General features: G+C 47.4%; 1 protein-coding gene across 3 annotated transcripts in view; it reads right to left on the bottom strand.

Moving 5' to 3' along the window:
- Positions 1 to 17171, bottom strand: part of VPS53 (VPS53 subunit of GARP complex) — a 171904-nt gene that overhangs the window by 45459 nt on the left and 109274 nt on the right. For all 3 annotated transcript variants that reach the window (XM_089317572.1, XM_070061169.2, XM_089317571.1), the window contains 3 exons: positions 15437 to 15531; positions 3897 to 4139; positions 1564 to 1711 (listed from right to left, as the gene is read on the bottom strand). In XM_089317572.1, the coding sequence (XP_089173698.1) occupies positions 1564 to 1711; positions 3897 to 4139; positions 15437 to 15531 (486 nt within the window). The remainder of the gene's footprint in view (positions 1 to 1563; positions 1712 to 3896; positions 4140 to 15436; positions 15532 to 17171) is intronic.

Here is a 17171-nt window from a genome sequence, read left to right as displayed (position 1 = left end):
TTTGTGCTCCGGCTATCCTTTAACGACTGTCTTCCTATAATCCAGACATGGGTACATAAATACAAAAAGGTGGGAGGATGGACTCTTCCCAAATTATGTTCTTCCTCTCGGCCTTAGGAGATCCCAGACCAAACGTGAAAAAGAACTTCTAATCCCATGTCGAAGGCTGAATGGAAAGTTATTCCAGGTCTTCCTTTGGCTCCATCAGTTCTCTGAACTACTGCCATTTGGGGACTCCAATAGTCATCACTCTTTCCTGCTTCAGTTCCCGAACGTCAGCATCCCAAACAATGGTTGTTTGTTTCGGCAGAGTGAGAATGCCATATCAATTTCAGGAGACATATAAAAACCCGAAGGATTTTTCTGCTTAGCTTAGTAACACTTCTAAGGGTGGAAGAACTGCCCCTGACTCATCGCCACCACAGGCTGGGTCCTAGTACCATTAAGCATGCTCTTAATTTTCTCCTATGGGAGACGGTGCTGCTGACCCACTTTCAGGAGGTCACGCCCGCTGGGCGGCTCACACAGCTCCGGGAGGAGGCCGGTCACACATTTCTGCCCAGTCTCCTCTGAACAAGGCCCTTCTGTAGGATGGCTGCCCCGGCAGTCTTTTGGCTGTACCCTGAGTTCACCTCTGTGGGAGGCCAACTGGTCTGCCCAAGGCTGTGGCAGCAACAGCCCTGTTAGGGCTCAGACTTCCTGACTGAACAGTGTGACCCAGAGTTCAGGACAATGAGGTGGTGGGCGGGGCGGCCGGGAAGGCTCACCTGCTGAGTGGTGGCCAGTGAGGTGGTGGGCGGGGCGGCCGGGAAGGCTCACCTGCTGAGTGGTGGCCAGTGAGGTGGTGGGCGGGGCGGCCGGGAAGGCTCACCTGCTGAGTGGTGGCCAGTGAGGTGGTGGGCGGGGCGGCCGGGAAGGCTCACCTGCTGGGTGGTGGCCAGACAATGAGGTGGTGGGCGGGGCGGCCGGGAAGGCTCACCTGCTGGGTGGTGGCCAGACAATGAGGTGGTGGGCGGGGCAGCCGGGAAGGCTCACCTGCTGGGTGGTGGCCAGTGAGGTGGTGGGCGGGGCGGCCGGGAAGGCTCACCTGCTGAGTGGTGGCCAGTGAGGTGGTGGGCGGGGCGGCCGGGAAGGCTCACCTGCTGAGTGGTGGCCAGTGAGGTGGGGGGCGGGGCGGCCGGGAAGGCTCACCTGCTGAGTGGTGGCCAGTGAGGTGGTGGGCGGGGCGGCCGGGAAGGCTCACCTGCTGGGTGGTGGCCAGACAATGAGGTGGTGGGCGGGGCGGCCGGGAAGGCTCACCTGCTGAGTGGTGGCCAGTGAGGTGGTGGGCGGGGCGGCCGGGAAGGCTCACCTGCTGAGTGGTGGCCAGTGAGGTGGTGGGCGGGGCGGCCGGGAAGGCTCACCTGCTGAGTGGTGGCCAGTGAGGTGGTGGGCGGGGCGGCCGGGAAGGCTCACCTGCTGGGTGGTGGCCAGACAATGAGGTGGTGGGCGGGGCGGCCGGGAAGGCTCACCTGCTGAGTGGTGGCCAGTGAGGTGGTGGGCGGGGCGGCCGGGAAGGCTCACCTGCTGGGTGGTGGCCAGACAGTACTCTGCTGTGCTCAGGATGCTGCAGAGGAGGCAGAGCTCCTCGAGGGTGAACTTGGCAGCTTCTGAGCCCTCCTTTTCCTTGAGGAGGCTGCTGATGGTCAGCCCTCCGCTGCTCGTGGTGGTTCTGAGGAGAAAGAACAGGAACTGGTTAGGCTGGAATGTCTAACTTGCTCCCTCAACCGGAAACTGCACATTGTCAGACAAAGACGACGGGGAGGAAAGGCTGGACGCAGCTCAAACAAATCCACAGACAAGGAGTCCTTTTCCTCTTGACCTTGCCTTGACCATCATCTGTTAAGATCCTCTCACCAAAAAGGGAGAGAGGATTCTAAGCATCAGCCGGTAGTTGGTCACACTAACCATGTGATCTGATGATCACAGAGAAGCCCACTGGGCTGCTTTTCCCTTTAGCTTGTAATTTCCTGATACACAGAACTCATTTAGGATCACTGGGAGCTCAACAGCTAGTCCCCAACTACTTGTGTCTGGAAAATCCTGCACTGGAAGTTGTGTGTTGTGCTTGTGGAGTACACAAGTGAACACTACGGCACGGTGCATGCTCGGGAGACCAAAAAGCATCTCACACCGCCACAACTGCATTTTCTGTGGGGCAGCCCCTCACCCTCAGCCCCAGCTCCCAGTGACTTCCAAGGTGGTAACCTTACCCACTAGTATTAAGATGCTTTGGAATCCTCTGTGGGTTCCCTTCTCCTTGTCCCCACTTTTGTGAGCAGTCTCTTTACTATGAAAATCCCAGCTAAGGACGCCATTTGTTTCCTGCTGGGATACTGACCGAGACCCATGGGAAAATGCTCCCAGGATGATATTAAGCTAAAAGCAGCAAGCAGGGTATAAAGCCATAAGCAGCCTAGTCCCAGTTCTGTTAAACAAATGAAAGCACACATATCACATACATTGTATATAAAAGATGGAAAGATATATACCAAAAGTTGAACAAGTTTTCTTAGGTGGTGAGATTACAGATTATAGATTTTAATTCTTCTTCATGCTTTTCTGTGTTTTCTAAGCTATAATGAATTTGTATTATCTGCATAATTAGCACAAAATTCTTAAAAAAAATTTTTTTTGACAGAGTGGACAGTGAGAGGGAGAGACAGAGAGAAAGGTCTTCCTTTTGCAGTTGGTTCACCCTCCAATGGCCGCCGCAGCTGGCGCGCTGCGGCTGGCGCACCGCGCTGATCCGAAGCCAGAAGCCAGGTGCTTCTCTTGGTCTCCCATGGGTGCAGGGCCCAAGTACTTGGGCCATCCTCCACTGCACTCCCTGGCCACAGCAGAGAGCTGGCCTGGAAGAGGGGCAATCGGGACAGAATCCGGCACCCTGACCGGGACTAGAACTCGGTGTGCTGGCGCCGCAGGCGGAGGATTAGCCTACTGAGCTGCGGCTCCGGCCTGGCCAAAATTTTTTAAAATAATTTTTTCTATAGTAAAAGAAGTTATCATTAGTAAAACATTCCTGTCACTTCAAGTCTGGAAAGGATTTTATTCTTTTTCCTCTAAATAATGTAAAACTCCCATAAGTGACATATTTTAGTGACAATGACAGAAACTAACTCCAGGATTATTAAATTTAATGATGGGAGATTTGTAAATGCTAGAATCAGAAACATTACTTATGGTCATGATCGATTACAGTAAAAATTACTGTATAACCAACCTGGCCCTAAAGCCCTAGTCAAATCATCCACTAACTTTAAGCAATAAGCAATGTAACAACACTTTATGTCCAGACTAATACAGTGTTAAGCAATGCTCCTGTCTCCACCAAATCCTACCATACCTTTAAACAACAGACTGTCCTGCAAGATGCAAACACATGGTAAGAAACACTTGAGAACCTAACAAGACAAGGGAAACAGCACTGACATGCCTCCCTCGTGGCTAGCACTCCAGGGCATCATTTCACTGAATGAGGTCTGAATGAAATTGCTGATGCTATGTTAATAGTTACTTCCACCATCATCTCACTTTTTTTGGGGAGGAAGGGCAAGCACCTATAGTGGAATTCGTGTGAATGAAGCCCCATGTTAGTGGAACAGAATCCCTTTAGACCACTGTGGTAAGATCTGACCTACAGTGGCAGCCAGCATGGGGATTTCTGCTAATGGTCTTGATCAGCTGTGGAATGTCGTTAGGGAGGAAATAGTTTCAGGCCCTGGGGAACTCAATCACACTGTTTTCCTCCTTAGTAGTTCAGTAAACAACTTCAGAGTGGATTTCCTAGCAGATTCCATATTTAGGCATACTTACGATCTCACTTCACCACCCAGACCACGAAGAATAGGACTCACTTGGGCAGATTGCCAGAGAGGATTTTCCAGGCATATTCTCGGAGGTACTTCTGGAAAATGGTGGTCAGGGCGATCATTGGCTCCCCAGTGCTGAGCTGAGAGCACTGCACCATGCACTTCTTGTAGTAGACAAAGAGGTCGGCACAGCTGGGGAGCACGGCACCCCCTTCATCAGTATTGGGCTTAGGTGGCCCTTGGGCTTTGAAATCAGCCACAAACCGATCTATCAACTCTCCAAGGTTTCTAGAAAGAAAAAACAAAATGTTCTTTTACTTCAAGAAAGGCAAGGCAAATGTGCTTTTTTGCAATGTACATAAATTACTGCTGAATAATCATTGCTACTGCTTTTTATCAATATCCTCACTCGCCACCACCACCCCTGTGCTAAGGGTGGCAGCGAAGCTCGGTATTTGTAGGCTGTTTTATGTTCGCAGGGCATTTCATTCCCACACCGACCCAAATCCCTGTGAAAGACACGAGTGATTGTTGGCCCTCTAAAAGAAGAGAAATCAAGACTGAGGCTGTTTGTCACACAATTCAGTGGTAGAGCTGAGTCCAGACTCCAAGTACATACAGTGGTTCTACTACCATATTCGTACCATCTCCCCATTCCACAAGTGAAGGCCCTGGATAACAACAGCAATCATTTTCTGAACACTTATGCTCAAGGAGGCATTAGGTTGGTGCTTTGGATGCATCACCTCATTGAATTTCATTTATCCTTCACAATAACCTTACAAAGTAGGCACTACTCTCACTTTTAAAGTTAACCACTCTACTGCTTAAAACACAAAGTTACGATGTCAGCAAATATTTAGACATCACAAACCTAAATGTGTCCAAGAGACAGATGCCTAAATAAAGAGAAACTGTAAAAACATACACAAAAATTAACACTTTTCTTCTCTTTGAATGCAGCTTTTTCTTAGCACTTCCAAAATCAAACACATTATGATTTTTTAAATCAAACACATTAAAAAAAAGAAAGAAAGCAAGCAAGCAAGCATCCTGTGACACAAGGGGGTAGGAGCAGCTCCAGATCTGCCCTGGGCCCCGGTGGTAACAACGGGTGCAATTTTCTTCTCTTTCTCACTCCCAGATCCCTGAATGTGCCTTGGCCACACGGAGTCATGACTTGTCAGAATCCAGCAGAGCTCTGTCGATTGTTCTCTGCACTGCACTGCACCGCTGTGCTGTGTGAACAATGGGAGGGACCCCCTCTACTCTTGACATTTTGCATCTTTTTAGGTTTCTGTCTAAGGCTACAGGAATCCAGCTGTGTTTTTAAAATGTATTTATATAATAGTCAAGAAGAAGAAAAAAAGGAACCACACACAGCATCAATTAGCAGGGACAAGAAAAAACTGACATTTTACTCCAGGGCTTTTGTTATTGAAGGTTTATTATATCCAGATGTGGCTACTCTGCCGTCAAAGAACTTCAGGCTTAGGCTGGGTCTTTGTCTGTGGCGACAGAAAGCAGGGAAGGCTCTCGCTCATTTGCCCTGGGAAGCTACGTGGCCACCACCCCTATTCCTCACAACCTCTTCTTGCCTCAAGTTTCCCCTGGCCCTCCAGCCTCTCCTCCACAGCTCACCCTACACACTGAGCAGTGAGTGTCACCTCCTCACCCCATGACTACCCCCTCCTGCCTGGCCGCCACGTTCTCCCTCCATATTTCATTCACCCTTCAAGTTCTGCTCAGGTACAACCACTCACATCAATTCTCTCTCGCAACCACAACATCCACCATCTATCACGTACTGACACTGGATTAAGAAAAAAAATTCTATTAATTGACTCACTCACTCATTCATTCATCCATTCAGCAGAGGCAAAGAAAAGCAGAGAGAGGACATTCCCATCAGCTGGTTCACTCTCCAAATACCCACAATGGTCAGGGCTAGGCTGAGGTGGAAGTGGAGACAAGAATTCAATCTGTTTTCCCACACTGGTGGCAGCAACCCAGTGACAGGATGCATCACTGCTGTCTCCTATGGTCCGCATGGGTAGGAAGTTGCAGTTGGGTAATAAACCCAGACACTTTAATATGGGACAAGAGCATCTTAACCACTGGCCTTGATGCTTACTTATAAAGTGTAAGGACACCATGGGGCTGGCGCCATGGCTCACTAGGTTAATCCTCCGCCTGTAGCACCGGCATCCCATATGGGCACCAGGTTCTAGTCCCGGTTGCTCCTCTTCCAGTCCAGCTCTCTGCTGTGGTCCAGGAAGGCAGTGGAGGATGGCCCAAGTGCTTGGGCCCTGCACCTGCATGGGAGACCAGGAGGAAGCACCTGGCTCCTGGCTTCAATCAGCACAGTGCACCGGCCGTAGCGGCCATTAGGGGAGTGAACCAATGGAAGGAAGACCTTTCTCTCTGTCTCTCTCTCACTGTCTATAACTCTACCTGTCAAATAATAATAATAATAATAAAAAGTGTAAAGGCACCAAATATTGAAAAAACACGCCAGCCTTCTCCTACCCGGGGCCCACTATAGGCAATGCTAATTAATAATGGCTCTCTTTGTCACTGAACTTTAGTGTCATTCTAGAATCTTTCTTCTTCATTTTTTAGGAAAGATTTACTCATTTACTTAAAACAGCGACAGAGAAAGGGGGAGACAGAGGTTGATCTTCCATTTACCTGGCTTACTCCCTAAGTGGCCCCAACAGCCAGGTCTGGGCCAGGCCAAAGTCAGGAGCCAGTAATTTCATTTTGGTTTACCACATAGGTAGCAAGAGGCCCAAGTACTTGAACCATCTTCTGCTTTCTTCCCAGGCACATTAGCAGGAAGCTGGATTAGAAGCAGAGAAGCTGGGACTCAAATAGGCACTCCAGTAAAGCCACATAAGCAGTGGCTTAACCCACTGTACCACAACACCAGCCCCCAAAATGCTCCTTGAGACAGCACTACAACCAGTCACTCGTAACCTGAAGTCGGTACAAAAGGTGGAACTGCTTGCTTCACAGCAGAAACTCCCGTGTCATGCCATGTTATCATAAGCTCCTTGAGAACAGAGATCACGCTTACGCTACTTCTGCTTCCCTGGCCCACTGCGCACACTACGTGTGGTGCTGTCATGCTGATGCCCATATATACTTAGTTGTCAACTTCCACACTGTGCTCCTAAGGGATGGGCATGGAGTGGTGGGGAGAGAGAGATGGATGGGGCTGGTGTAGTGGAGAACATGTAACAGAAGGCAAAGGACTGCACCTCAGTCTTCCTTCTTATGAGACTCTAGTCTCCAAGCTGACAGTGGCAACCAAAACAGGGGCCAGAACTCTGAGGCGCATTCACTTTCATCACTCTTCTCTTCCCCAGAAGCTGGGTACTTACCCACTTACTTCCTATTTCACAGTCAACTGATGAGTAGGATAATAAAACAACTGTGACCACAGAAGATAGAGAGAATTCTCACTTTAAAAGAACTCTAAATATCTACATTTTTGCAGAATGCCTACTGGGTTACTTTTGACATTGTTCTCCAGCATGGATGAGAAACAAATCCATCAGGAAACCTTCCTCTCCCTTCCACCTCCCATTCGGTGCATCGGCAGGCTTTGATGCCACCCATTAGAAATGGGGCCAGCAACGTTTCTCAGAAAAGAAGGGAAAAAGTTACCCCAATGGGAATGGGTAAGGTTCATTAGTTGTGAAAAAATGATCCAATCAAAGATTGATCAAGTACTTATTATGTGGAGAGTTTGGTGGCCTGTTAAGTTTAAAATATAAATGATTTTTTTTTTAAAAAAGTTATTTCTTCCATGCAACAATGACTCCCCTGATTCTTGGCATGGTCTTTGTGTAGGACCTGTGGAGCAAGGGATGCATGGGTGAAGGAGTAGAATCACAAGGGGGTGCCTCTTACACTTCAGAGCAAGTACAACCAAGCAGAGTTTATGAAAGGCAAAGTCTGGATCTGGCGCTGCACGGATTAAGACACAGTTCCTGAAGCAGGTGTGTGGCGCAGTGGTAAAGCCGCCACTTGAGATACGCACATCTCCTATTGGAGTGCCTGGACTCGAGTCCCAGCTCCTTTCTTGATTCCAGCTACCTGCTGGTGTGCACCCTAGGAAGTAGCGGGTTATAGCTCAAGTAGTTAGATCCTTGACAACCAACTAGAGATCTGGTTTGAGTTCTGGAGGCCCAGACTTGGTTGTTGCAAGCATTTGGGAGAGTGAGCCAACAGAAAGAAAGCTCTATCTTTGTCTCTGTCTCTTTGCTGCTCAAATAAATAAATGAAATTAATAACAGCCCTGAGTAGAAGCAGAAGGCATTGTTGCCTCCATTTTGTAGATGAAAAAATCAGGTTGAGAATATGAAGTTACTTCCCTAAGATCACAGAATTTATTGGAGCTGGGTCTGATGCTAAGCTCTACATGGTATACCATGCTTTGAATTCAAAACTATAAAATACTACACAGCTAGACGGTATCACTGCTGTTACCTACATTTTCTCCAGCTTAAAGAACCAAGGCATGGATGTGTGGTTTCTTTCGTCCTCTTCTCTGCAGCTTGAGTTTTGTACTCAAAGAATGTTTAAGCATTTCAGGGTATCACGTGACACACTGTTGGGAGTTCTACTGATAATGCCCTAGGAGTAGACTATTGCAGAGTGGTTATCAGTAGAGGGAAAGGTTAAAACAAGAGGAGGGAAAAGGCTGGCGCCGCGGCTCAATAGGCTAATCCTCCACCTGCAGTGCCGGCACACTGGGTTCTAGTCCCGGTCGGGGCGCCGGATTCTGTCCCGGTTGCCCCTCTTCCAGGCCAGCTCTCTGCTGTAGCCAGGGAGTGCAGTGGAGGATGGCCCAAGTGCTTGGGCCCTGCACCCCATGGGAGACCAGGAGAAGCACTTGGCTCCTTGCTTTGGATCAGCACGGTGCGCTGGCTGCAGCATGCTGGCCGCAGTGGCCATTGGAGGGTGAACCAATGTAAGGAAGACCTTTTTCTCTGTCTCTCTCTCTCACTGTCCACTCTGCCTGTAAAAAAAAAAAAAAAAAAAAAAGAGGAGGGAAAAAACACCCCACTGAAGACTGGGCTTATCCACAGATGACCAAAGCCATTTCTTCCAGTGGATCTGCAGTTAGCATTCACAGAAATAATCCACTGGAAAGTAAAGTAGTAGTTAGAGCAGTAGTAAAGTAGTAGTTAGAGCAGTGGCAAGGGAGGTAACGAAGGGTAAAGCAGCTGAAGACAGACTTCTGAGAGTTACAGAGCTTGCTCATCCAAGCACTCACGTTAACATGCACCTTTTCTGCTTCCCTTTTGTTGGGGCCAACAATTTGGCTCTTGGGCAGCCAGTGGGTTTGGGCAGGGAAGGTTTGATTGAGCACCTCTGGGAGGCTGGTTACACATAGGCAAATGGAGCAAACAAATGAATATATTAAGCCAAGTTTCTCACTGTTGTAAAAGGTGGTTACCAACATGGAAAAGAAGAGGCTAAAATAAAACTATTGTATTAGATTGGAACTTAAACTATCAGCAAGAATTCATGGTTTTAATACATAAACAGGTATAAAAATAGTCATAGATATGCATGAGTAGATACATGTATATTTATACACAAAAATGTCTTTCTTAGCCCTCTCAGCTAACAGGACCTAGATGCGATGACATCCAAGCAGCAAAGAGCATTCCAAATGTCTAGAATTTGGTTTCTAAATACCATTTCCCATCAAAGGAATAAGGGATTCTTGGAAAAACAGATGATTCCAGAGATGGGATTAAAAAAAAAAAAGCTAAGATAAGCCTTGTATTTTTTTGTTGTGCCTAAAAAGAAGAAAGTATTTAAAAAAATGACAGGCATACATAACAAGAATGAAGAACCAGCTTGTAGGGGTTCTCAGTGGCCCAATCTGGGATGATTTGGCATTAAAGTAAATAATTATGGATCCTGAAAGAGAAAAAGGATGACAGTAGAAAAACTGGTGAAATTCCAGTATGGTCTGGAGATTAGTAAAAAGTATGATACCAATGTTAACTTACTAGTTTTGATAACTACCTATGTAAGATGTTAACATTAGGAGGAACTAGGTGAAGAGAATACGAGAAAATTATACTACTACTGAAATTTTTTGTAGGCACAAATATATTCTAATACAAAGTAAAAGAACAAAAAAGACAGTAATGTTAATAATCCCTTGAATAAAATAGGAACCCATGAAGCCATGCTGTTACAGAGAATGTTGACATTTTTTATTTGACAGGTAGAGTTACAGACAGTGAGAGACAGAAAGAAAGGTCTCTCCTCAAATGGCCGCTACGGCCGGTGCTGCGCTGATCCAAAGCCAGGAGCCAGGTGCTTCCTCCTGGCCTCCCACACGGGTGCAGGGGCCCAAGCACTTGGGCCATCCTCCACTGCCTTCCTAGGCCATAGCAGAGAGCTGGACTGGAAGAGGAGCAACTGGGATTAGAACCCGGTGCCCATATGGGATGCTGGTGCCACAGGCGGAGGATTATCCAAGTGAGCCACAGCGCCAGCCAAGAATGTTGATATTCTTAAAGGAGAATGTCAACTAACAGATGTAAAGAGATGACAACTAGACAAGTTATCAATTGGCAACCCTCTTAGTAATAAATGATTCAAGTAAGAATCATCAATGAATAGTAAAATAAAGAAGTGAACAATGAGAAAAAGCTATGATATAGTCTTAAGGATTCTCCCCAAACTTATTGTTTATTAATATATCAAGAAAACTGGAAGACAACATCCTAATGATGTAATACAAATGAACATCAGAAGTTATGATACAAACTGACATTGTGAACCTCCTGGTAAGCTTTTTTTTTTTTTTTTTTTTTTTACAGTCAGAGTGGACAGTGAGAGAGAGAGACAGAGAGAAAGGTCTTCCTTTACCATTAGTTCACCCTCCAATGGCCGCCGCGGCCGGTGCGCTGCTGCCGGCGCACCGCGCTGATCCGATGGCAGGAGCCAGGAGCCAGGTGCTTCTCTTGGTCTCCCATGCGGGTGCAGGGTCCAAGGACTTGGGCCATCCTCCACTGCACTCCCTGGCCACAGCAGAGAGCTGGCCTGGTAGAGGGGCAACCAGGACAGAATCCGGCGCCTTGACTGGGACTAGAACCCGGTGTGCCAGCGCCGCAGGCAGAGGATTAGCCAAGTGAGCCACGGTGCCGGCCCCTGGTAAGCACTTCTAAGAATACAGCATCACTTACACATCAATTATAAATCACAAGGAAACATCAGATACACTCAAACTGAGACATTCCACAAAGTTACTGGTCTATAAGCTTCAAAAATTTCAAGGTCACAAAACACAGAGACAAGTTATTCTTCTGGATTGAAGGTGAACAAAGAGGAAAAATAAATGTGAGCTATGAATCCTGGATTGATTAAATGGCAATATTGGATCAATGTTAATTTTTTATGTGGTTATGTGGCTGTATCCTTGTTTTTGGAAAATAAGGAATAATATATATTTTAAGGAATAATAGTTTGAGAATTCTAATGGTAAAAATGAAACACATTTGTGTAAGTGTGTGTACGTGTGTGTGAGAGAGCGATGGGAAAGGTAGCAGTTAACTGAGAGATCTGGGTGAAGGATGTACAGGAGCTTCCTGTGTAGTTCTTGGAGCTCCCACTTCATGCCCCTTCCCTGGGTTTTGGCTCTGCAGTTCTATTGCTGCTGCACTTCTGGCTAGGGTCAGTGCTGTCAGAATGTCCCCTGGGCAGGTGGAAAGCTGGGGAGATGAGGGAATGGACCCATGCCAGGCCCAGCAGAAAGCTGAAACAATGATAAGGCCACACACCCCCATAAGGGCCTCAGACATGATCAGAGTGAGGGTAGGGCAGGACCAACTCCTAGGCAGGCCCGCTCCTGAGTACAATTTACTGTGTGCCAAGGTCCAGCATGTCACCTCTCCATCCTCACCACAGAGTCTGTGAGGTAGGCATTATTAACCTCGCCCTAGAGAGGACAAAAAATCTGGCTCCTGGCTTCAGACTGGTACGTGCAAAGCTCTGATGCAAATCCCGGTCTGTCTGGCATGCAGGTCCACGCTCTTTCCCCTGTACTGTGTTGCGTCCCTGTCACATGGAGTTTGTGACTGGTCTGAGACTATCCTCTTTCGCAGATCTGTGAGTCAGTGTGACGGAAAGAGTTCTGTTTTGCACAACGTTAGTCCCCATCTGAGTTGCTTCCTCAGCTTCAGGATTCTTTGACTGAAGGGAGGAAGGGTTTCCTGGAGTTCCTTGAAATTATACTCAAAACTGTGTGTGAGTGTATGTGGAATCCTTCTCTTTTTTGACAAGAGGATTTCCACTGGGTTCCTACAAGGATCCATGACTTCAAAAGGGCTGTCTGACTCTCTCCTTTGACAGATGAGGAAATGGAGCTCTTTAACTCTCTTTGTAACTTCAAGCCTTTTCTGCTTACTCTGGAGCGACAACAGTGCAACCTACGCAGTTCTCCTCTGGGTCGCTTCCGCTGCCCGCCTCGCGCCGTGGAAACATGCTAGGGAGGCCAAGCAGCAGGGTGAGAGGCCAGCACTGCATTTTTCGTAGAGAAATGGAGACTCCCTAAGGAAGGAGGTCTGGCTCCAGGAACAATGAATGTACTTTGTATGAGGCAAGGCTGCATGGCGAGTGGGAAAACGGCTCTCCAGGTCAGGTAGGCTTTGTGAAGGACGTGCTTTTCTCAGGTATGCGCCTCACACCCTGGACCCCATAGCTTCTAAGTCTTTCTAAAATCAGATTCTGGATTGGTAAGAGGAGATGGAGCTTGAGCCAGGTGGGTCACTCTTAAACCCGCTAATGTGTACAAGCAAATAACTGACCCTTTCTCTTGACTCTCAGTGGCGTCTTACTAACTTCCTGGGAGGAAACTTGTGAATGCAGAAGGCAGTGCTCTCAAAGGATGAAACAGTGACACTAACTACTGCCCCCTGTGCAGTAGCTGCACACATGTCCAGTTGACAGGAGGAGGGAAACCAGCCTTTACAAGGCAAGCAACAGCAAAGCAACTTTTTTGAAAGCACTTGTTTTAAGCTATTTTATAAAGTTCATGTAAAAAATCTGTATGCATTTATTTAAGAAATGTGTAGAGGGAAGGGGAGGGAGAGAGAAAGGGTGAGGGAGAGAGAGAGGGAGGGATGGAGAGGGAGAAAGAGAGAGAAAGAATGAGAATGAACTCTCATTTGCTGATTCACTCCCCAAATGCCTGCAATCACTGGTTTGGGCTGGGCTGAAAGCTGGCAGCTGGGAACTCAGTCCATGTCTCCCACATAGGTGGCAGAAACTCAATTACTTGAGTCATCACTTATGCCCCCCAGGTTCAGCATTAGCAGGAAACCGAAATCAGGAGAGGAACCAGGTATGGAATCCAGGCACTCCATCTAGAAGTAGATGTTTTAATTGGTGCTTCAACCACTAAGCCAAATGTCCCTTCTGGGATTTTAATAAGAAATATGAAGCAATTTAGAAAATAAAACAGGGGCCAGGGACCAGCGCTATGGCAGCGCAGGTAAAGCTGCTGCCTGCAGTGCTGGCATCCCATATGGGCGTCAGTTTAAGTCCCGGCTGCTCCACTTTCAATCCATCTCTCCGCTATGGCCTGGGAAAGCAGAAGATGGCCCAAGTCTTTGGGTCCCAACATCCACATGGGAGACCTGGAAGAAGCTCCTGGCTCCTGGCTTCAGATCGGCACAGCTCCAGCCATTGTGGCCACCTGGGGAATGAACCAGCTAATGGAAGACATCTTTCTCTGTCTCTATCTCTCTCTGTAACTCTGCCTTTCAAATAACTAAAATAAAGTATTTAGAAACAAAAAATAGGGGCCAGAGCTGTGGCAGAGTAGTAGGTTAAGCCTCTGCCTGTGGCACTGGCATCCCATATGGGCACCGGTTTGAGTCTCAGCTGCTCCACTTCCGATCCAGCTCCTTGCTAAAGGCCTGGGAAAGCAGTAGACGATGGCCAAAGTGCATGGGCCCCTGTACCCAAGTAGGTAGCCTGGAAGAAGCTTCTGGCTTCAGACTGGCCCAGCTCCCAGCCACTGTGGCCATTTGGGGAGTGAATCAGTAGATTAAAGACCTTTCTCTCTGTCTCTCCCTCTCTCTGTAACTCTACCTGTCAAATAAATAAATAAAGTCTTAAAAATAAAAAAGAATTTTCTCGGAGCTGCTGCTGTTCTCCTTCTGTCAGCCATGTTCTGGTTCTCCTACAAGCATTTGAAGCCCAGTCCAGTGCATCTCCGGTCAACCCAGCTTTTCCAAAATCTGCCCTCCAGCACGGAGAGGCCTCCAACAGCTACTCTGACAGCAGCACATATTCAGGCAAGAGGAGGGGTCTCCCTCCTTGGCCAAAGCCCCTCACAGAAACCACAGATACAAATGTGCACACACTCTTCTGGCTGTGGAAAGTCGTGGCAGCAGTAGGCTCCTTTGTACCGATATTTGGAACCTGTGAGTTTGTGAAAAGGATATACATTAAATGGATGATAAGTAAAATAAAGAATCCTTGAGTTCGCTGTTAGGTAAACAAACAAATGAGGGAGAAGGGAAAGCTCGTCCTTGAGGTGGAACTCCAGCGAGTAAATACAGGAGAGAGGACAATCAACATCTGGCGAACTCTGCAGTAACAACTACTTCAGGAGGAATCATCAAGGGACTAAACAAGAGTGGGCAGAAGCCTGATGAGAAACAGGAAATTTACATAGTCTCAGTCTCCCCCTGCAAGATACTGACTAGTTACAAAGAAAAACAGTGACTCCATGGTAGAGAAAGCTGGCCAGAAACACCACCTAAAGGAAGTGATCGAAAGGAATATTAGCAGTAAAGAGATACATCGACCTAACTCCCGGAACTATGCAAGGGGTCACATCGATATATTCTTGCCAAAAACACATAACCTGGTTTACTGCAGAAGAAACATTAGCAAACTGAAGTTGAGGGCACTGTGCTGAATAGTTGGTGGATACTCTTTTCAAAAAGTTGAGGTTGCAAAAGATAGAAAAGACGAGAAACTATTCAAGACTAAGAAGGCCCGAGACCTAACTGTATGATTACAGATACCTGAACACGAAATGGTATGTTAGTAAGACAAAGCTTTTTTCCTGATTTTGATAACTGTGGTTATACAAGATGTTAACATTCTCAGGGGGGAGGGTATGTGAGAACTTCTTTTCCTATTTTTGTAACTCTAAATTATTAGAAATGAAAAGTTAAGTTATACTTGAAAACATATACATCAGAGATTAGGCATTCTTACCATGTCGAGTACCTAATGCTGTAAGGCTTTCTGGGCTGACGTACACCAGGGCTCAACACCAAAATGCAAACAAGGGGAAGTGTGGGGATCCGTATGGGGCCTTATTAGAGTCAAACTCGGGCTCCTGAGATTTACAGACACAATAAATAACATTGAAGAGATGTAAAAATACCCTAAATGGGTTTCCAGAGAGGGCCGCAGGCGAGCCAAGTCCCTCCTCCGGCTTCTGGAAACAGTTGTGCCCTTGTAAGACCCCGCCAAGATCAGAGGGGTGAAAAACGCAGGCAGAAGACAGAAAAATGTACACCACTCACTTGTCTTGGGACTCGATGTACACATAGAGATGAGGCTCAAAACACTTGGAAACAAGGCCGTGAAATGGATTGTCTGGGGCTTTGGGCTTCTTTGGCTGCAAAGAAAAAAAAAAAAGAAAGAAAAAAGAACTCTATATTTGAGCAATCTTTGCAAAATTTCAAAAATAGTCACTTCAAAAATTCACATGAAGCTTCCAGGCAAGCGAACACTTGATGTCACTGTAGCAGGAGCACACCCTGCATCATGATCCATCCCAGGCTGAATTAGTGTCATTTGCTTGCTTTGTATGTGGTGAGAGATTTACTGTGACTTTGATAACACGTGCATTTTTCCTTTGAAAGCTATTCATCATCTGACTGTTTTAAAAATTTAAATCCCGGGGCCAGCACTGTGGTACAGCAGGTTAAGCCACTGCTTGAGATGCTGGCACCCCATATGGGTACCAGTTCAAGTCCCAGTTGCCCCACTTCAGGTTCAGCTCCCTGCTGACGGCCTAGGAAAAGAAGTGGAGGGTGGCCCAAATGTTTGGGCCCCTGCCATCCATGTGGGAGACCTGGATGAAGCTCCTGGCTTCCATCTGGCCCAGTGCTGGGCATTGTGGCCATCTGGAGAGTGAACCAGCAGATAGAAGCGGGATGCAATGGTTGGAGCTGTAAGGCCGCCACCCTGCAACATCAGCCCCAAACTCTTTCAGAAATAAATACATCTTTTTTTTTTTTTTTAAAGATTTATTTATTTGAAAGTCAGAGTTACACAGAGAGAGAAGGAGAGGCAGAGAGAGAGAGGTCTTCCATCTGCTGGTTCACTCCCTAGCCATCCCCAGATGGCTACAACGGCCATAACTGTGCCAATCTGAAGCCAGGAGCCAGGAGCTTCTTCTGGGTTTCCCATGTGGGTTCAGGGACCCAATGGCTTGGGCCATCTCCTACTGATTTCCCAGGCCATAGCAGAGAGCTGCATCAGAAGTGGAGCAGCTGGGACTCGAACCAGTGCCTATATGGGATGCCAGTACTACAGGCAGCGGCTTTATCTGCTACGCCAAAGCGCCAGCCCTAATAAATACATCTTAAAAAAAATTTCACCCCTGATGAATAGCAGCACTTTGTGTTTGTGTGATTTAGAATTGATAAAATGTTTTCACGATTTAATTTTTTAAAAAAAGATTTATTTACTTGAAAGACAGAGTTACAGAGAAAGGTAGAGCCAGAGAGAGAGAGGTCTTCTATTCCACTGGTTCACTCCAAATGACTGCAATAGCCAGAGCTGAGCTGATCAGAAGCCAGGAGCTAGGAGTTAGGAGCTTCTTCCAGGTCTAACCACGTGGGTACAGGGACCCAAGAAGTTGGGCCATCTTCTATTGCTTTCCCAGGCCATAGCAGAGAGCTGGATTGAAAGTGGAGCAGCCAGGACTCGAACCGGTGCCCATATGGGATGCCGGCACTGCAGGCTGGGGCTTTAACCTGCTGTGCCACAGTGCCGGCCCTTACGATTTAATTTTTTTTTTTTTTTGACAGATAGAGTTAGACAGTGAGAGAGAGAGAGACAGAGAGAAAGGTCTTCCTTCTGTTGGTTCATCCCCCAAATGGCCACTACAGCCGGCGCTGCACTGATCTGAAGCCAGGAGCCAGGTGCTTCCTCCCATGCAGGTGCAGGTGCAGGGACCCAAGCACCTGGGCCATCCTCTACTGCCTTCCTGGGCCATAGCAGAGAGCTCGACTGGAAGAGCAGCAACCA

Source organism: Oryctolagus cuniculus, chromosome 17, assembly GCF_051225735.1.
Source record: "Oryctolagus cuniculus isolate XC-2025 breed Fujian yellow rabbit chromosome 17, ASM5122573v1, whole genome shotgun sequence".
Classification (NCBI taxonomy): Eukaryota; Metazoa; Chordata; class Mammalia; order Lagomorpha; family Leporidae; genus Oryctolagus; species Oryctolagus cuniculus.
This window is presented reverse-complemented; position numbering and strand designations above follow the sequence as displayed.